Raw genomic sequence first — 20,439 nt, 5'->3', positions numbered from 1 at the left:
GAGATGATATGCTACAGTTGGAGAGATGGGTGTTTGTGGCCTATATCTAATGTCATGGCATGTAAATATGAACTATGAATGTGGTATTGTCCTTGTTTGTGCGACATTGCGATTGAAGATGTATGCTGATAAAGTCCGTTCTCCAATATCCGATACATATCATGAACCTTAAGAGAAGAAAAAACATTCTCTATTAAGGAAAGATAAATTATAATTAGACTGGACCTTTCAGCAATATGCCTGGTAGCGTACGAAAACCGAATAATTAATTAGTGTTAGTGTCCACCTCTGTTTGCGGACTTTAACCTGATGAATGGTCGGGAGAGACTTGAATTGGAGAGCAGTGTGCAAGTGTACACCGAAGGATATAAATGGTCTTGGATGATTTGTGGAGGATTGATCAGTGCCTCCGATATGTTTTCCAGTCCCATTAAACACAACGTAAGATGACCCCGTCGTGTTGTCGTTGCAAAGGGAGGATGCCCCAAGTACCATAACCAGGGTTGTGCATGTCTGGTAATATATTCATGACAAAAGTTTCATTTCTGTTCATTCTAGATAATCATTCACGTAGAATATTTCACATTCCACAGAGCGGAAATACAGCTCCGTACTTTCGTTGTTTTTTCTTACTTTTTGTCGAGGATGTGAATCATTTTGGAGGATACAATAGAAGCAGGAAATATGCATTAGTGTATAATATGCAGCAAAATCGCACAGTTTGAAAAAGTATTCAAAATGTATTAGCAAAATAGTTTATATAAGATAATTTTCAAATAAATAACAAAATTAATTAATATAAATACATAAATTAATCAGTGATCAAATAATGGTTTCCGAATACGGATTTTGTTCAGATGCAGTCCCATGTGTTCTGTGGATCAGTCCGTGGTTCTCCGGTGAGTAGCTTCGCTCACTGTTTCTTTCTTCTTTCCAAAAACTGTTGGAGCTTCTCCAAGCTGTGACGAACTTCCTTCCTCACAACCTCCCATGCGCATGCGCTCTGGCTCTAAGAAAAGTTTGATGAAAACAGGTCCAGCTTCAATATTAAAGCCTAATTGAATTTATTTTTCATGAAAATAAAATGGTATTGCGCATTGACAGTTATTACTATATATATTTGCGTAAATTTTCACAGGAACAGTTAAACAGGCCACATTTCTAGGATAGTGCAGTTGACATTTGTATGTTAGGATGAACATGTTTGGATACCTTTTCTTTTAAAAGCGTATTCAGTCTTTCAAAGTATGACTTCAGCCTCCCGTTGTCGTCTGAGGGACGCGTTCCATCCCCGGTGGATGTCATCTTGCTTCCAACCTTAATGAGACAAAGAAGATAATGAAAGCAGGAAGGCGTATAGGATGTGTATACAATACACCGTGAGGACCGCGTACTTACGCATTGCTCCAAGTTTTCAGTTTGACGGGACAGCAGATTTTTCAAGAGCTCGAGCTTTTCAGGATCCCAAGATGTGGAAGACAGGTCATTGTAGAAGATCTTTTCCACGTCTCTCAGAGCATCATATGCTACTGATGCAGCATCAGAATTCTAGAAAACAATTGATGGATATGCCTAAAACAAATTACTCATTGCTCACGAACAGTTTCGACAGCGGTATAATTCTTCACGCACTTTCAAAATAAAATAGCCTAAGGCTTTGTTAAAATAAGATTTTTTCCCAAATGAAAATGTACTTAGTGTCTGTGCACCTAAGTAGCTTCGCGATTTTTTCGCGAAGTTTTACCCGTTAAACATCATCAATAAAAAATAGTTGCCTTCTTGAATTTATTTGTTAGCCTCTTCGTCAAAGTCAAGAATGAGCGTTGATTGAATCCTGGCTTGCATCAGATCATATTCAAATTATCATATATTGCATTTATTATTGCCAAATTACCTGAGACTCGCTCGTGGTGTCGTAGGCACCCTCTGGAAACATGAGTTTGACGTTTTCTTTCAGGCACTGGAGTGGAAAACTTCCGCCCTGTAAGGGAATTGTGTCCATTATAGGCACAGAAAAGCTCAGAGAAGTCCATTGAGACAATAGAATATTAAATTGTCCTCACCATGTCGGTCAGAAGCTGAATGCACTCTGCATTTAGTTTCCCCAGTTTATACTGCGTCCATTTGCATTGCAGTGAGACGGAGTGGTCCAAGAAGAGCAGAACCGCGCATATTCTCCAGAACTTCAGCAAACACATTTTCAGTGATTAAATGAGCGCTTGTGTGCAGTAGAGAAGATCAATGAAATGCGATTGTATCTGTTGCAACTGATGCCTAGTGCTGATTGGCACCATATTTATCGAGCTATTTCGGACTTTTTTTAACCACTTTCTTTCCTGTGGTTTAGTAGTTTACTACGAAGGATCTTTGGGGTTAAAAGTGGAAAATACTTAATTTTTAAAAAACGTTTGCTTAAGTGTCAGTTGATTAAAGTGGTTAGTTTCATTACGCAAGGATTCTGATGAAGTCCTGCCCAAAATATTGTGGTAAAATGCAGACCACGCGTTAATGCTTTTAGTCTGTTAAATAATTATATATTTTCGATGTTAAATTTGATGTTGGAAAACTGAACAGGCCGGATCTGCTATGAAATGCCACATGTAATTATAATATGAATTTATGTTATCGACTTACGAATGGGAACACAATTTCTCATACCCTTTAAAATTAAGAGGTATATTTTTTAAAGAGAATTTCTTTTGAATTTGAATTTATATTTAATGCAGGTGTAGGACAACTGAGAAAGCTGTTTCTCCAACAAAAACTGTGTAGTATATCATGAATTATATTAATAGTATTTATATGTGTTGCCGTGATATATTTGCGAAAAAAAATATTTGTGGATTGCTCTTGCGTTTCCCCCATAAGCTTTTTTAAAAGATATGGACAGAAGATTTACCCAAATTCAAAGAGACGGAGCGAGTTGACTCACTCTTCGCAACTTCCCTTCTTCGCACGTTTTGCGCGACAGCATCAATTTTCAGACCTTGTGGTTTTCATTCATATTTCCCCAAAAAGTATCGGCATTTGAAGTGACTCATCCTATTCTGCAAATTCGACGGTTCTCTATGCCAATGAGATTGACCTTCAAATGGCAGCTGAAATATGACGTGTGTAGCTTTGTACAGGCATGAGCTCATGTTTCCGCTCTGCAGGCAAATGCACACCGTATTTTCTTCTGTATTCGTATGTTTATTTACATAAATTAACAGCGTGTTTTCTACTGTATTTATTTATTTATTTATTATTTATTTGCAAAATCTTTTATATTTACTAAACTTAATGAAGTGCATGAATTTCATTGTGAAGAGCCGGCTTTGTCATTGTTTTCACGGTGTGCGGCTGCCTTTGGGGGAAATATGAATGAAAACCATAAGCACTGAAAATTGATGCTGTCGCGCACAACTCTCCGTGAAGTTGCGAAGAGGGAGTCAACTCGCTCCGATTCCGTGAATTTGGGTAACTCTTCTGTCCATATCTTTTAAAAAAGCACGTGGGGGAAAGGCAAGAGCAATACCCACACATTTTTTTTCCAAAACATATCACGGCAACTCATTACAAAACAAGAAATGGCAATTAGAGAACAAGTAGCGAACGAATTGAAATCATTTCATTATTTAAGTGAAATAACCCACATACAACGTAATGCATGTGACATTTCCGCTTTCGGTTTCTATTTCTCTTCTGGTTTCCCGTTTCCAAATTCTACACTCCGAACACGGAGTGGCCGAATTCTGAATGGAAAAAGCTGACTGCGCTAAACCCTTCCGTTTAATCAAGAAAAAAACTGCAAGGAGATTAATAGTGGCGGTGTTCAATATTACGACAACATACCAACCTACTGTCCAGTCCGACAGCATTTGTACAGTGGTACAATTACTGTTTTGCCTCTGTACTCCAGCATATTTGATTTTAAATGAAACAAAATATATGAGATTGAAATAGTCTATCACCTTTAAAGGCACCATAGGCATGATTTGCGTTAAACATTGATACAAGACCAATCCCTTCCTATCACTTAAAAAGAGGCTCACTGGCATGTGTTGAAGTTTGATCAAAATGCCCTTATTGAAAACCAGGAATGATGAAGTTTGATTTAAATACTTTCAATAAAACTGTGAAATGGTTAGAATATAGAATCATGTGCAAAAATACCTTTTCCTAAATGTTACTATATATCTATATACTATATTTCAAATGCTGTTTAGTACTACAATGATAAGCCATAATGTTTGAAGATTCATTTTTGATGATGTTAAAATGATTAAGTCAGTCATCATGAGTAATTAGATCTGTGTGTCTGTTAAAACACATTGAGCTGCAAAGTACAGTTTGTTTAATGAAAGTGCAGAGAACACTTAATCGGGTGTTTAAAAACCATGCCATTGGATACGGCCTGTTTTGACTGAGTGATGCAGGTCAAGCAATGTGGGTCTTTGCAGAGAAATGTTTTGAATTAGTGATCACCAGCCAATTTGCCTGCATCATTATTGAGGCGAAATGTTAAGACAGCTCAGCTTTCATAGAGTGACAGAAAATGTGATGTTATATGACAAATGATTGGTTAGCTATAATGTATAAAGACTAGGATACTTCCTACTGTTACTTTGGAATTCTCTGGTCTCTGGGAGCTTCTTGCACAGAGAACACAGACTCCCCAGATAAATCTGTTTTATTTTAAACTAAAGATTTTTTAATGAGCAACTATTGACTCTGAATATTTCTTCAACATCATTGCTGCCAATACAAATTCACCCACGTAAAAGGGACGAGGAGGAAAAGAGACAAAAAATATTTCCTCAACATATGTTGACTCACCCTCTGCTTGTGTTTATTGTGCTTAAATTCCGGTTAAAAAATAAGTACAATAATTAAAACTCATTGGTTGAAAATTGGCACAGTGGGTAGCACTGCCGCCTCACAGCAAGGAGGTCCTGGGTTCGAATCCCCGTCGGCCGGGGCCTCTCTGTGTGGAGTTTGCATTTTCTCCGCGTGTTCACGTGGGTTTCCTCCCAAAGTCCAAAGACATGCAGGTTAGGCTGATTGAAGAGTCTAAATTGCCTGTGGGTATGAGTGTGTGAGTGAATAGTGTGTGTGTGCCCTGCGATGGACTGGCGACCTATCCAGGGTGTATTCCTGCCATTCGCCCAATGTATGCTGGGATAGGCTCCAGCCCCCCTGCGACCCTGTTCAGGATAAGCCGGTTAGGATAATGAATGAATGAATGAATGAATGAATGAATGGCTGAATGGTTGAAAATTGGTTCTAATTGCCACAGCCAATGGGGTGGCACGTCAGCGCGTTCATAGAGAAGGGGCAGGGATAATCAGTGTTGTTTTTTGAGGGCGCTGTTGCTACTGCAATTCCTCTCTTTACCATTGGATGTCCGAAATTACCAATTGTACCTTTAATTTGAGCGTATTTACAGCCATATCGGGTGATCAGTGTGGGAATTACATGCCTTTTTCATACATTGAAAGGCCGAAAAGTAATTGTTGAACAGTTGGCTTCTCAGCCGTTTCTGATTAGTCCGGTGAATTCAATAGCTTCCTTGGTGCAGTTATAAGAACGCTTTCTGTATCTAGCCTTGATTCTCGGCTTCTGATTGTCTTTGAGGTCTGTGATTGGAGATTGTCAGAATGAGGGCCAGAGTTGTGCCAATGACAGTCAAGGAAGCCCGTTGTCATCCGGGTAGAGTATTACTCAAATTACAGGATATGATCGCAAAATACGAAATCTCAAGAGAAGTTTAAACATTTACGCGTGGTCCGCATTTTACCAAAATATTTTGGGTAGGACTTCATCAGAATCCTCGCGTAATGAAACTAACCACTTTAATCAACTGACACTTAACCTAACGTTAATTCGAATCCCATTATAGCAGTCAAAAGAGAAAGAAATGTCCTGGGGGGAATTTACTCATGTTGGGCACTTTCCTTCTTCAATAGAAAAATACATTTTCCTCGCACACCTGCATTCCAATTTAGACCACCAGAATAAACTACTTTACTTTTACTTTTTGATTCCGCATATCAAATGCAACCATTTGTGCAAAAAGAAATATAATAATAATAGTAGAAATATTCTGCATTCTAATTTACACCACCAGAATAAATAACTTTTCTTATTTTAATAACTGTATAAATAGTATGAATATTTTTAATATAATGACAATATCATGATAACCTGCACAATGTCTGCTGGGGAAAAAGCTTTCGGAGTTGTCCAATAGTTGTTTTAAATACAAATCTCAGAAAAATATACCTCAGACATACACAAGTTATGAGAAATTGTGTTCTCATTCGTAAGACGATAACGTACATACATATGAGTTACATTTGTGAATTCATAGAAGATCCGGCCTGTTCAGTTTTCCAACATCTAATTTAACGTCGAAAAGAAATGATTATTTAAATGACCTTATTGAAGGAATTCAAAGGGATTCTTACAAATTAATTCAACGTCGGGTGTCTATTCATATATAGTAGAAATATTATTCACATAATTAATGATGAACTGCACAGTTTTTGCTGGAGAGACAGCTTTCTGAGTTGTCCTATACCTGCATTAAATACAAATTCAAAAGAAATTCTCATAAAAAATATATACCTCTTAATTTGACAAGTTATGAGAAATTGTGTTCCCATTCGTAAGTCGATAACATAAATTCATATTAGTTACATATGGCAGTTCATAGCAGATCCGGCCTGTTCAGTTTTCCAACATCAAATTTAACATCGAAAATATATCATGATTTAACAGACATTTAAAGCACTAACGCGTGGTGTGCATTTTAACACAATATTTTGGGCAGGACTTCATCAGAATCCTCGCGTAATGAAACCAACCACTTTAATCAACTGACACTTAAGCAAACGTTACCTAACGTTAATTCGAATCCCATTATAGCAGACAAAAGAGAAAGTAATTTCCTCACGGGAATGTTTTAATTAATAATTAATACTACTCTATTCATAAAAAATAAAAAAAGTATTTTCCACTTTTAACCCCAAAGATCCCACGCAGTAAGCTACTAAACCACATTAAAGAAAGTGGTTAAAAAAGTCCAAAAGAGCTCGATAAAAATGGTGCCAAGCACTAGGCATAGGCATCAGTTGCAACAGATACAATCGCATTTCATTGATCTGCTCAACTGCACACAAGCGCTAATTTAATCACTGAAAATGTGTATGCTGAAGTTCTGGAGCATCTGCGCGGTTCTGCTCTTCTTGGACCACTCCCTCTCACTGCAATGCAAATGGACGCAGTATAAACTGGGGAAACTAAATGCAGAATGCATTCAGCTTCTGACCGACATGGTGAGGACAATTTAATATTCTATTGTCTCAATGGACTTCTCTGAGCTTTTCTGTGCCTATAATGGACACAATTCCCTTACAGGGCGGAAGTTTTCCAGCCGAGTGCCTGAAAGAAAACGTCAAACTCATGTTTCCAGAGGGTGCCTACGACACCACGAGCGAGCCTCAGGTAGTTTGGCAATCTCAGTAATTATATAAATGGAATATATGATTATGTGAATATGATCCGATGCAAGCCAGGATTCAATCAACACTCATCCTTAACTTTGACGAATAGGCCAATAAACAAATTCAAGAAGGCAACCATTTATATTGATGATGTTTAACGCGTAAAACGTTCCGATGGCACCATTCGCTAAGCTACTTAGGAGCACAGACTCTAAGTACGTATATTTGTATTTCAGTTAGGACAAATTATTTTAACAAAGCCTTAGGCTATTTTATTTTGAAAGTGCGTGAAGAATTATACCGCTGTCGAAACTGTTTATTAGCTGTCATTTGTTTTACTCATATCCATCATTTGTTTTCCAGAATTCTGATGTTGCAACAGTAGCATATGATGCTCTGAGAGACGTGGAAAAGATCTTCTACAATGACCTGTCTTCCACAACTTGGGATGCTGAAAAGCTTGAGCTCTTGAAAAATCTGCTGTCCCGTCAAACTGAAAACTTGGAGCAATGCGTAAGTACGCGGTCCTCACGGTGTATTGTATACACATCCAACACGCCTTCCTGCTTTCATTATCTTCTTTGTCTCATTAAGGTTGGAAGCAAGATTACATCCTCCGGGGATGGAACGCGTCCCTCAGACGACAACGGGAGGCTGAAGTCATACTTTGAAAGGCTGAATACGCTTTTAAAAGAAAAGGTATCCAACCATGTTCAGCCTGACACACAAATCGAAATGTCAACTGCAAAATCCTTGAAATGAGGCATGTTTAACTCTTCTTGTGCAAATTTGTATGTAACTATACCAATAACTGTCAATGCGCAAGACCATATTATTTTAATGAGAAAAAAATTTAATTACGGGCGGCACGGATGGTTGTCTAAACCCCTGCGACCCTGTTCAGGATAAGCGGGTTAGGATACTGAATGACTGAATGACTGAATTCAATTACGCATTAATATTGAAGCTGGACTTGTTTTCATCCAACGTTTCCTAGGGCCAGAGCGCATGCGCATGGGAGGTTGTGAGGAAGGAAGTTCGTCACAGCTTGGAGAAGCTCCAACAGTTTTTGGAAAGAAGAAAGAAACAGTGAGCGAAGCTACTCACCGGAGAACCACGGACTGATCCACAGAACACATGGGACTGCATCTGAACAAAATTCGTTTTGGGAAAACATTATTTGATCACTGATTTATTTATGTATTTATATTAATTTATTTTGTTATTTATTTGAAAATTCTCTTTATATAATCTATTTTGCAAATAAATTATGAATACTTTTTCAAACTGTGGGATTTTGCTGTATATTATACACGAATGCATATTTCCTGCGAATATAGTATCCTCCAAAATGATTCACATCCTCGACAAAAACTAAGAAAAAACCACGAAATTCCGGAGCTGTATTTCCGCTCTGTGGAATGTGAAATATTCTACGTGAATGATTATCTAGAATGAACAGAAATTGAACCTTTGTCATGAATATATTACCAGACATGTCACACATATGCACAACCCTGGTTATGGTACTTGGGGCATCCTCCCTTTGCAACGACAACACGACGGGGTCATCTTATGTTGTGTTTAATGGGACTGGAAAACATATCGGAGGCACTGATCAATCCTCCACACATCATCCAAGACCATTTATATCCTTCGGTGTACACTTGCACACTGCTCTCCAATTCAAGTCTCTCTATACTATTCATCAGGTTCAAGTCCACAAACAGAGGTGGACATTGGAAAACATGAATAAATGATGCGGTCGCCATATTGCTGAAAGGTCCAGTCTAATGACAATTTATCTTTCCTTAATCGAGAATATTATTTTTCTCTTAAGGTTCATGATATTCACCGGATATTAGAAAACTGGCTTAATCAGCATACATTTTCAATCGCAACGTCCCACAAACAAGGACAATACCACATGTATAGTTCATATTTTCACGCCATGGCATTAGATATAGGCCACAAACAACCATCGAATATCGTTTCTTCTCTTAAGGTTCATGATATTCACCGGATATTAGAAAACTGGCTTTATCAGCATACTGGCTTTATCAGTGCTACTGTTGGAGAGATGGGTGTTTGTGGCCTATATTTTCATGCCATGGCATTAGATATAGGCCACAAACACCCATCTCTCCAACAGTAGCACTTCATCTCCGATGCATCTCCACCTCTCCCAGTTCTTTAGTGGTATCCTTGGCCCTTCATTTCCGACTAGAGAGATTTTTCTGGGCTTCCACGGTTTCTGTTGGTGACGGCCTGGTTACGTAGAGGAACCATTTCATTAAACTTTCCCTCCGCTAAGTGAAGCACAAGAACGTTTTATGAATTAAATATTTCATGTTAATAATTACCAAAAAATAAAACAAACTGCACCAGATGCATCTTCTATCTGTTTTACGGTTAAGAAGGGGAATTGAAAAACTCGAAAACGGAATCCCTGCGGTTTCCTCTTTGGTAAACTTTCCCTGATTCGTTCACTTTGGTTACATCTTTGGCTAGTTATTTTCCGCAAGTCCGCAAACGGAGGTAGACATTGGAAAACACTAATTAATTATGCGGGTTTTCGTTGAGTAAGATTCGCTACCAGACATATTGCTGAAAGGTCCAGTCTAATGATAAATTATCTTTCCTTAATCGAGAATGTTTTTTCTTCTCTTAAGGTTCATGGTATTTATCGGATATTGGAGAACGGGCTTCATCAGCATACATCTTCAATCGCAATGTCGCACAAACAAGGAGAATACCACATTTATAGTTCATATTTACATGCCATGACATTAGATATAGGCCGCAAACACCCATCTCTCCAACTGTAGCATATCATCTCCGATGCATCTTCAACTCTCCCAGTTCTTTAATGGGATCCTTGGCCCTTCAAATTCGACTCGAGAAATCTTCTCCAACGGTTCATGGGCTTACACGGTTCCTGTTAGTGACGGCCTGGTTACGTAGAGGAACCATTTAATGAAACAAAGTTTCCCTCCGCTACCTGAAGCACAAGAACGTTTTATCAATAAAATATTTCATGGAAATAATGACCAAAAATAAAGCAAACTGCACCAGATGCACCGTCTATCTATTATAAGTTTAAGAAGGGGAACTGAACAACTCGAAAAGGGATGCCCTGCGGTTTCTTTGGTGAACCTTCCCAGTTACGTTCACTTTCATGAAATATGTGTTCAATTCTTTCACTTTTCATACACATGTATCTTTAAAGTATAAAAACCGCAGGAGGACATGAATTCGGGAGTCAGACCACATTGCGGGAAGATCAAGGACAGTCTACCACAAAGGTAACGAATTATTGTTTAATATGCTTCATAGTCATTGCGCTTCATTTTCCAGGGCCCAATATTTGAATGTGTCGATATTCTTGTGATACAGGTCATCCATCACACCATGAACATGACACCCGAGAACAGCGCCTGGCTGTGCGCCCTGCTCTGTGTGTCACAGGTTTTGAGTGCGCCGATAAATTGTCGTCTGGATGGAACCCGAATTCAGACCTGCCACAATCTTCTAAAAGACATGGTACATTTTAAAACATGTATTTTCATTTCCTCTCTGAAGTTTGCTGACATGAAGAAAGACTTATTGGTCATCCTTTCCCCATCTTTCTATTTTAGGGGGGCACTTTCCCAGGAGAATGCATCAATGAGAATGTCCTCATAACTTTTCCAGGGTCCGCTTTTGCGTCCAATGGAACCGCTGAGGTAAGAGCGCGCTCTCAAACCTGCGGCCTTCACCTGAGGCTGAGGGAACGAACATGTCGCATTTAAGTCCGCCTGCACCGCGCTCTTCCATCATGATGATCCCTTTCCCCACCACAGCAGAACGACAGCGTCCGGACTGCCGTTTATCAAACTCTGCACAGCATCAACTCCCTGTTTGAAAACCACGACTTACCGACGGAGTGGGATGAATCTAAGTTAAACAACTTCCAAAATATCATCAACGGCCTGGTTGAAAAAAACAAATGTGTAAGTGACCACAAAAATAATGAAATGTTTTAACTATAGATATTCCGTATATATTTAGGCTGCATTTGTCAGCTGTAGCCGTCACATATTTTCATCATTCGTGAAATTGCCATTAACCTCCTGAGACCAATGCAGGAGGGGAAAAAAATACATAATACGAGTTTCTTGGATGCAATCACAATATATATTTTACTTTTAGTCCTCGTTTGAGGTTCAATAGGAAATTTGCCATCTTTAATAATTTATCTGGGTCAGATCCACGATTGTATTTGAAGGTTGATAGTGAAAATACAATAGGCACTTAAGTCTGCTGTAATCTGTATGAAATAAGGATAAAAATAATAATGATTGTGTTCGGTGGGTCATGGATGATTATTTCAGGTGGGACGAAGCAAGCCAGAGAGTGACGGTTCTGACCACACCGACGTCTCTGCCAGAAGTGCGACACTCAGAAATTATTTTGAGAGACTGGCAGCGGTTTTACAAGAGAAGGTATGGTCGAAAGAATAAGAGAACACCACAAAATCATACATTCGCCAAACATTTGACTTCATTTCCAATTAAACCATTATTGTTACAGTGAAAAAAGTGAGACGTTAGATCAACTTGAAAAAACCAATTCACTCTGAAAACAGATCAGACTGTGTAATTTTTGTAAAACACGTCCGTGTCTAGACATAAGGACAACACATTTTCTGTTGCTTTCAACACAGTCTGTTAAAAATTCCATTTGTAACACGTGTATTGCATATTGGTATCATACAAGTAGTACATTTAACACAAAATGTGTTTCAAGGAGCAGAAGAGTATAGTAACACAACAAGTGTGTAGAAAATGCATTTTAAGAGTGTTCAATGGCCACATTTAAAATCTTTCATCCGAGACAACTAGCTTCCATTTAAGTACGTATACTCGTTCATTTTTTTGATTCAATTTAACTAAGTTGAGTCCAATTCGAGTTTTTAGATGTGAGCACACGAACAATAACGTCAATCCAACGTTTGAGGTTTTTCAGTGATACAGAAATATTAACGGTCTCTCCTCTCTCCTCAGAACTCTTTCTGCGCGTGGGAAGTCGTGCGGAAGGAGCTTGTCCGCACCTTGCTTTTCATCCTCGAAAAAAAGTCAGACAGCTTGCTTTGGCCGAAAAGAACATGAGCTCCATGGATCTGACATCGACAGTGCCTTCAGTATTAATTTGAATATTCATGAATTTATTTATTGATTTATGTATTATTTTATTTATTCGAACAAACACGCGAAACATATTTTCTTCTGAATTCATATATTTATTTCCATTAATGTAAAACGTGTTTTCTACTGTATTTATTTATTTCTTATTTATTTGCAAAATCTTTTATGTTTACAAAAGTGAATAAAGTGCATGAATTTCATTGTGAAGAGCCTGCTTTGTCATTGTTCTCACGGTGTGCGGTTGCCTGCAGAGCGGAAACATGAGCTCATGCCTGTATGACAGCCTAGAGATGCCATTTTGAGAGCGGAAGGACATTCTCAAATTGTCACTCATTTTTCCATCATATAATTCATTTCAGATACTCATAATAGAAAAAAAAAAAAGATCAATGAAATAACATAAGTCTCTTCGTACGGGAGCTAAGTTTCAGCACGATGAACAGTTTACAGGAACAAAGCTACACACGTCATATTTTAGTTGCCATCTACTCTTCTATGCCGGAGAACCCTCGAGAATATCTGCAGATATTCAAATGCAGATACTTTTTGGGGAAATATGAATGAAAACCATAAGGACTGAAAATTGATGCTGTCGCGCACAACTCTCCATGAAGTTGCGAAGAGGGAGTCAACTCGCTCCGATTCCTTGAATTTGGGTAAATCTTCTGTCCATATCTTTTAAAAAAGCACTTGGGGGAAACGAAAGAGCAATGCACAAATATTTTTTCACGGCAACAAATGACAAAACATGAAATGGCAATTAGAGAACAAGTAGCCAACGAATCGAGTGTTGCCATCAAAAATGTTAATTTTGAAGTCAAATAAGCCACATACAACGTAATGCCTGTGACATTTCCGCTTTCGGTTTCTATTTCTCTTCTGGTTTCCCGTTTCTAAATTCTACACTCCGAACACTGAGTGACCGAATTCTGAACAGAAAAAGCTGACTGCGCTAAACCCTTCCGTTTAATCAAGAAAAAAACGAAAAGGAGATTAATAGTCGCGATGTCCAATATTACGACAACATACCAACCTACTGTCCAGTCCGACAGCATTTGTACAGTGGTACAATTACTGTCTTGCCTCTGTACTCCAACATATTAGATTTGAAGTGAAACAAAGTATATGAGATTGCAATAGAGTCTATCACCTTTAAAGGCACCAGAGGCAAGATTTGTGTAAAACATTGATACAAGACCAATCCCTTCCTATCATTGAAAAAGAGGCTCACTGGCATGTTGACTCATCCTCTGCTTGTGTATATTGTCCTTAAATTCCGGTTTAAAAATATGTACAATAATTAAAATTCATTGGTTGAAAATTGGTTCTAATTGCCACAGACAATGGGGTGGCACGTCAGCGCGTTCACAGAGAAGGGGGAGGGATAAACAGTGTTGTTGTTTGAGGGCGCTGTTGCTACTGCAATTCCTCTCTTTACCATTGGATGTTCGAAATTACCAATTGTACCTTTAATTCGAGCGTACTTACAGCCATATCGGGTGATCCGTGTGGGAATTACATTACTTATTCATACATTGAAAGCGTAGTGGTTAAGGTAAATGACTGGGACACTCAAGGTCGGTGGTTCTAATCCCGGTGTAGCCACAATAATATCTGCACAGCCGTTTGGCCCTTGAGCAAGGCCCTTAACCCTGCATTGCTCCAGGGGAGGATTGTCTCCTGCTTAGTCTAATCAACTGTACGTCGCTCTGGATAAGAGCGTCTGCCAAATGCCAATAACGTAACGAAAAGTAATTGGACAGTTGGCTTCTCAGCCGTTTCTGATTAGTCAGGTGAATTCAATAGCTTCCTTGGTGCATGTATAAGAACGCATTCTGTATCTAGCCTTGATTCTTGGCGTCTGATTGTCTTTGAAATCTATGATCGGTGATATGATCGCAAAATATGAAATCTCGAGAAAAGTTTAAACATTTTCGTGTGGTCTGCATTGTACCACAATATTTTGGGCAGAACTTCATCAGAACTCTAGGGTAATAAAACCTATTAGTTTAATCAACTGATACTTACTCAAACGTTACCTATTCGAATCCCATTATAGCAGTCAAAAGAGAAAGTAATTTCCTGGGGGGTATTTACTCATGTTAGGCACTTTCCTTCTTCAATAGAAAGCAGCCTTTTCCTCGCACATCTGCATTGTAATCTTCACCACCAGAATAAATAACTTTTCTTATTATAATAACTGGCGGCACGGATGGTGCAGTGGGTAGCACTGCCGCCTCACAGCAAGGAGGTCCTGGGTTTGAATCCCCGTCGGCCGGGGCCTCTCTGTGTGGAGTTTGCATTTTCTCCGCGTGTTCACGTGGGTTTCCTCTCACAGTCCAAAGACATGCAGGTTAGGCTGATTGGAGAGTCTAAATTGCCTGTGTGTGTGTGTGTGTGTGTGTGTGTGTGTGTGTGTGTGTGTGTGTGTGTGTGTGTGTGTGTGTGTGTGTGTGTGTGTGTGTGTGTGTGTGTGTGTGTGTGTGTGTGTGTGTGTGTGTGTGTGTGTGTGCCCTGCAATGGACTGGCGACCTGTCCAGGGTGTATTCCTGCCATTCGCCCAATGTATGCTGGGATAGGCTCCAGCCCCCCTGCGACCCTGTTCAGGATAAGCCGGTTAGGATAATTAATTAATTAATTAATTGATTAATTAATGGTTGAAAATTGGTTCTAATTGCCACAGCCAATGGGGTGGCATGTCAGCGCGTTCATAGAGATGGGGCAGGGATAATCAGTGTTGTTGTTTGAGGGCGCTGTTGCTACTGTAATTCCTCTCTTTACCATTGGATGTCCGAATTTACCAATTGTACCTTTAATTTGAGCGTATTTACAGCCATATCGGGTGATCCGTGTGGGAATTACATGCCTTTTTATAAACTGAAAGGAAGAAAAGTAATTGGACAGTTGGCTTCTCAGCTGTTTCTGATTAGTCAGGTGAATTCAATAACTTCCTTGGTGCAGTTATAAGAACTCTTTCTGTATCTAGCCTTGATTCTCGGCTTCTGATTGTCTTTGAGGTCTGTGATTGGAGATTGTCAGAATGAGGGCCAGAGTTGTGCCAATGACAGTCAAGGAAGCCCGTTGTCATCCGGGTAGAGTATTACTCAAATTACAGGATATGATCGCAAAATATGAAATCTCAAGAGAAGTTTAAACATTTACGCGTGGTCTGCATTTTACCACAATATTTGGAGCAGGACTTCATCAGAATGCTCGCGTAATGAAAGTAACAAGTTTAATCAACTAACACTTAATCAAACGTTACCTAACGTTAATTCGAATCCCATTATAGCAGTCAAAAGAGAAAGTAATTTCCTGGGGGGAATTTGCATTCTAATTTAGACCACCAGAATAAATAACTTTTCTTATTATAATAACTGTATAAATAGTATGAATATTTTTAATAAAATGACAATATCATGATAACCTGCACAATGTCTGCTGGGGAAAAAGCTTTCGGAGTTGTCCAGTACTTGTTTTAAATACAAATCTCAGACAAATATACCTCAAACATATACAAGCTATGAGAAATTGTATTCTCATTCGTAAGACGATAACTTACATACATATGAGTTACATTTGTTAATTCATAGAAGATCCGGCCTGTTCAGTTTTCCAACATCTAATTTAACGTCGAAAAGAAATTATTATTTAAATGACCTTATTGAAGGAATTCAAAGGGATTCTTAAAAATTAATTCAACGTCGGGTGTATATTCATATATAGTAGAAATATTATTCACATAATTAATGATGAACTGCACAGTTTTTGTTGGAGAGACAGCTTTGAGTTGTCCTATACCTGCATTAAATACAAATTCAAAAGAAATTCTCATAAAAAATATATACCTCTTAATTTGACAAGTTATGAGAAATTGTGTTCCCATTGGTAAGTCGATAACATAAATTCATATTAGTTACATATGGCAGTTCATAGCAGATGGGGCCTGTTCAGTTTTCCAACATCAAATTTAACATCGAAAATATATCATGATTTAACAGACATTTAAAGCACTAACGCGAGGTCTGCATTTTAACACAATATTTTGGGCAGGACTTCATCAGAATCCTCGTGTGATGAAACTAACCACTTTAATCAACTGACACTTAAGCAAACGTTACCTGACGTTAATTCGAATCCCATTATAGCAGACCAAAGAGAAAGTAATTTCCTCACGGGAATGTTTTAATAAATAATTAATACTACTCTATTCATAAAAAATAAAAAAAGTATTTTCGACTTTTAACCCCAAAGATCCCACGCAGTAAGCTACTAAACCACATTAAAGAAAGTGGTTTAAAAAAGTCCAAAAGAGCTCGATAAATATGGTGCCAATCAGCACTAGGCATCAGTTGCAACAGATACAATCGCATTTCATTGATCTGCTCTACTGCACACAAGCGCTCATTTAATCACTGAAAATGTGTTTGCTGAAGTTCTGGAGCATCTGCGCGGTTCTGCTCTTCTTGGACCACTCCCTCTCACTGCAATGCAAATGGACGCAGTATAAACTGGGGAAACTAAATGCAGAGTGCATTCAGCTTCTGACCGACATGGTGAGGACAATTTAATATTCTATTGTCTCAATGGACTTCTCTGAGCTTTTCTGTGCCTATAATGGACACAATTCCCTTACAGGGCGGAAGTTTTCCAGCCGAGTGCCTGAAAGAAAACGTCAAACTCATGTTTCCAGAGGGTGCCTACGACACCACGAGCGAGCCTCAGGTAGTTTGGCAATCTCAGGAATTATATAAATGCAATATATGATTATGTGAATATGATCCGATGCAAGCCAGGATTCAATCAACACTCATCCTTAACTTTGACGAATCGGCCAAAAAACTCATTCAAGAAGGCATCCATTTATATTGATGATGTTTAACGCGTAAAACGTTCCGATGGCACCATTCGCTAAGCTACTTAGGAGCACAGACTCTAAGTACGTATATTTGTATTTCAGTTAGGACAAATTATTTTAACAAAGCCTTAGGCTATTTTATTTTGAAAGTGCGTGAAGAATAATACCGCTGTCGAAACTGTTTATTAGCTGTCATTTGTTTTACGCATATCCATCATTTGTTTTCCAGAATTCTGATGTTGCATCAGTAGCATATGATGCTCTGAGAGACGTGGAAAAGATCTTCTACAATGACCTGTCTTCCACAACTTGGGATCCTGAAAAGCTTGAGCTCTTGAAAAATCTGCTGTCCCGTCAAACTGAAAACTTGGAGCAATGCGTAAGTACGCGGTCCTCACGGTGTATTGTATACACATCCTACACGCCTTCCTGCTTTCATTATCTTCTTTGTTTCATTAAGGTTGGAAGCAAGATGGCATCCACCGGGGATGGAACGCCTCCCTCAGACGACAACGGGAGGCTGAAGCCATACTTTGAAAGACTGAATACGCTTTTAAAAGAAAAGGTATCCAAACATGTTCATCCTAACATACAAATGTCAACTGCACTATCCTAGAAATGTGGCCTGTTTAACTGTTCCTGTGGAAATTTACGCAAATATATATACTAATAACTGTCAGTGCGCAATACCATTTTATTTTCATGAAAAATGAATTCAATTACGCATTAATATTGAAGCTGGACCTGTTTTCATCCAACGTTTCCTAGAGCCAGAGCGCATGCGCATGGGAGGTTGTGAGGAAGGAAGTTCGTCACAGCTTGGAGAAGCTCCAACAGTTTTTGGAAAGAAGAAAGAAACAGTGAGCGAAGCTACTCACCGGAGAACCACGGACTGATCCACAGAACACATGGGACTGCAACTGAACAAAATCCGTTTTGGGAAAACATTATTTGATCACTGATTTATTTATGTATTTATATTAATGTATTTTGTTATTTATGTGAAAATTATCTTATATAATCTGTTTTGCAAATAAATTATGAATACTTTTTCAAACTGTGGGATTTTGCTGCATATTATACACGAACGCATATTTCCTGCCTATATAGTATCCTCCAAACGAAAGTACGGAGCTGTATTTCAGCTCTGTGGAATGTGAAATATTCTACGTGAATGATTATCTAGAATGAACAGAAATTTTGTCATGAATATATTAGCAGACATGTCACACATATGCACAACCCTGGTTATGGTACTTGGGGCATCCTCCCTTTGCAACGACAACACGACGGGGTCATCTTATGTTGTGTTTAATGGGACTGGAAAACATATCGGAGGCACTGATCAATCCTCCACACATCATCATCCAAGACCATTTATATCCTTGGGTGTACACTTGCACACTGCTCTCCAATTCAAGTCTCTCCCGACCATTCATCAGGTTCAAGTCCGCAAACAGAGGTGGACATTGGAAAACACGAATAAATGATGCGGTTTTCGTTGAGTAAAATCCCTTACCAGACATATTGCCGAAAGGTCCAGCCTAATGATAATTTATCTTTCCTGAATCGAGAATATCGTTTCTTCTCTTAAGGTTCATGATATTCACCGGATATTAGAAAACTGGCTTTATCAGCATACTGGCTTTATCAGTGCTACTGTTGGAGAGATGGGTGTTTGTGGCCTATATTTTCATGCCATGGCATTAGATATAGGCCACAAACACCCATCTCTCCAACAGTAGCACTTCATCTCCGATGCATCTCCACCTCTCCCACTTTAGTGGTATCCTTGGCCCTTCATTTCCGACTCGAGAGATTTTTCTGGGCTTCCACGGTTCCTGTTGGTGACGGCCTGGTTACGTAGAGGGACCATTTCATTAAACTTTCCCTCCGCTAAGTGAAGCACAAGAACGTTTTATGAATTAAATATTTCATGGAAATAATTACCAAAAATAAAACAAACTGCACCAGATGCATCTTCTATCTGTTTTACGGTTAAGAAGGGGAATTGGAAAAACTCGAAAACGGAATCCCTGCGGTTTCTTCTTTGATAAACTTTCCCTGATTCGTTCACTTTGGTTACATCTTTGGCTAGTAATTTTCACTTTTCATACACATGTACCTTTATCGTATAAAAACCGCAGGAGGACATGAGTTCGGGAGTCAGACCACATTGCGGGAAGATCAAGGACAGTCTACCACAAAGGTAACGAATTATTGTTTAATATGCTTCGTAGTCATTGCACTTCATTTTCCAGGGCCAAATATTTGAATGTGTCGATATTCTTTTGAGACAGGTCATCCATCACATCATGAACATGACACCCGAGAACATCGCCTGCCTGTGCGCCCTGCTCTGTGTGTCACAGGTTTTGAGTGCGCCGATAAATTGTCGTCTGGATGGAACCCGAATTCAGACCTGCCACAATCTTCTAAAAGACATGGTACATTTTAAAACATGTATTTTCATATCCTCTCTGAAGTTTGCTGACAGGAAGAAAGACTTATTGGTCATCCTTTCCCCATCTTTCCATTTTAGGGGGGCACTTTCCCAGGAGAATGCATCAATGAGAATGTCCTCATAACTTTTCCAGGGTCCGCTTTTGCGTCCAATGGAACCGCTGAGGTAAGAGCGCGCTCTCAAACCTGCGGCCTTCACCTGAGGCTGAGGGAACGAACATGTCGCATTTAAGTCCACCTGCACCGCGCTCTTCCATCATGATGATCCCTTTCCCCACCACAGCAGAACGACAGCGTCCGGACTGCCGTTTATCAAACTGTGCACAGCATCAACTCCCTGTTTGAAAACCACGACTTACCGACGGAGTGGGATGAATCTAAGTTAAACAACTTCCAAAATATCATCAACGGCCTGGTTGAAAAAAACAAATGTGTAAGTGACCAC

The 20,439-nt window shown here is 39.1% G+C and overlaps 4 protein-coding genes across 4 annotated transcripts; 3 read left to right on the top strand and 1 right to left on the bottom strand.

Moving 5' to 3' along the window:
- Positions 1 to 913: 913 nt before the first annotated feature.
- LOC133114949 (interferon a3-like) lies at positions 914 to 2,198 on the bottom strand. The gene is made up of 5 exons (XM_061224644.1): positions 2,064 to 2,198; positions 1,895 to 1,981; positions 1,399 to 1,548; positions 1,213 to 1,317; positions 914 to 1,009 (listed from the first exon to the last, which is right to left on the bottom strand). The coding sequence occupies exons 1-5, from the start codon at positions 2,196 to 2,198 to the stop codon at positions 914 to 916; spliced, it is 573 nt and encodes a 190-aa protein (XP_061080628.1).
- A 4,986-nt stretch (positions 2,199 to 7,184) lies between these two features.
- LOC133114948 (interferon a3-like) lies at positions 7,185 to 8,580 on the top strand. The gene is made up of 5 exons (XM_061224643.1): positions 7,185 to 7,319; positions 7,402 to 7,488; positions 7,851 to 8,000; positions 8,082 to 8,186; positions 8,485 to 8,580. Exons 1-5 carry the CDS (start codon positions 7,185 to 7,187, stop codon positions 8,578 to 8,580), a joined length of 573 nt encoding a protein of 190 aa, XP_061080627.1.
- Positions 8,581 to 10,904: 2,324 nt separating this feature from the next.
- LOC133114947 (interferon alpha-4-like) lies at positions 10,905 to 12,637 on the top strand. The gene is made up of 5 exons (XM_061224642.1): positions 10,905 to 11,030; positions 11,126 to 11,212; positions 11,330 to 11,479; positions 11,861 to 11,971; positions 12,533 to 12,637. Exons 1-5 carry the CDS (start codon positions 10,905 to 10,907, stop codon positions 12,635 to 12,637), a joined length of 579 nt encoding a protein of 192 aa, XP_061080626.1.
- A 4,457-nt stretch (positions 12,638 to 17,094) lies between these two features.
- Positions 17,095 to 18,395, top strand: LOC133114946 (interferon a3-like). Its single transcript, XM_061224641.1, has 5 exons — positions 17,095 to 17,229; positions 17,312 to 17,398; positions 17,761 to 17,910; positions 17,992 to 18,096; positions 18,300 to 18,395. The coding sequence occupies exons 1-5, from the start codon at positions 17,095 to 17,097 to the stop codon at positions 18,393 to 18,395; spliced, it is 573 nt and encodes a 190-aa protein (XP_061080625.1).
- Positions 18,396 to 20,439: the final 2,044 nt, after the last annotated feature.

This window comes from Conger conger, chromosome 16 (genome assembly GCF_963514075.1).
Source record: "Conger conger chromosome 16, fConCon1.1, whole genome shotgun sequence".
NCBI classification, from domain to species: Eukaryota; Metazoa; Chordata; class Actinopteri; order Anguilliformes; family Congridae; genus Conger; species Conger conger.
Note: the sequence above shows the minus strand (reverse complement) of the source record. Positions and strands in the feature narration are given on the sequence as shown.

Bases quoted from the DNA above. Each gene is read 5' to 3' on its own strand.
- LOC133114949 (XM_061224644.1), bottom strand. From the start codon at position 2,198: ATGTGTTTGCTGAAGTTCTGGAGAATATGCGCGGTTCTGCTCTTCTTG. The intron at 1,982-2,063 runs GTGAGGACAATT...ATTCCCTTACAG, and splicing joins TTCAGCTTCTGACCGACATG to GGCGGAAGTTTTCCACTCCA. The intron at 1,010-1,212 runs GTATCCAAACAT...AACTTTTCTTAG, and splicing joins ATACGCTTTTAAAAGAAAAG to AGCCAGAGCGCATGCGCATG.
- LOC133114948 (XM_061224643.1), top strand. From the start codon at position 7,185: ATGTGTATGCTGAAGTTCTGGAGCATCTGCGCGGTTCTGCTCTTCTTG. The intron at 7,320-7,401 runs GTGAGGACAATT...ATTCCCTTACAG, and splicing joins TTCAGCTTCTGACCGACATG to GGCGGAAGTTTTCCAGCCGA. The intron at 8,001-8,081 runs GTAAGTACGCGG...TGTCTCATTAAG, and splicing joins CTGAAAACTTGGAGCAATGC to GTTGGAAGCAAGATTACATC.
- LOC133114947 (XM_061224642.1), top strand. From the start codon at position 10,905: ATGACACCCGAGAACAGCGCCTGGCTGTGCGCCCTGCTCTGTGTGTCA. The intron at 11,031-11,125 runs GTACATTTTAAA...TTTCTATTTTAG, and splicing joins ACAATCTTCTAAAAGACATG to GGGGGCACTTTCCCAGGAGA. The intron at 11,972-12,532 runs GTATGGTCGAAA...CTCTCTCCTCAG, and splicing joins CAGCGGTTTTACAAGAGAAG to AACTCTTTCTGCGCGTGGGA.
- LOC133114946 (XM_061224641.1), top strand. From the start codon at position 17,095: ATGTGTTTGCTGAAGTTCTGGAGCATCTGCGCGGTTCTGCTCTTCTTG. The intron at 17,399-17,760 runs GTAGTTTGGCAA...TTTGTTTTCCAG, and splicing joins ACACCACGAGCGAGCCTCAG to AATTCTGATGTTGCATCAGT. The intron at 18,097-18,299 runs GTATCCAAACAT...AACGTTTCCTAG, and splicing joins ATACGCTTTTAAAAGAAAAG to AGCCAGAGCGCATGCGCATG.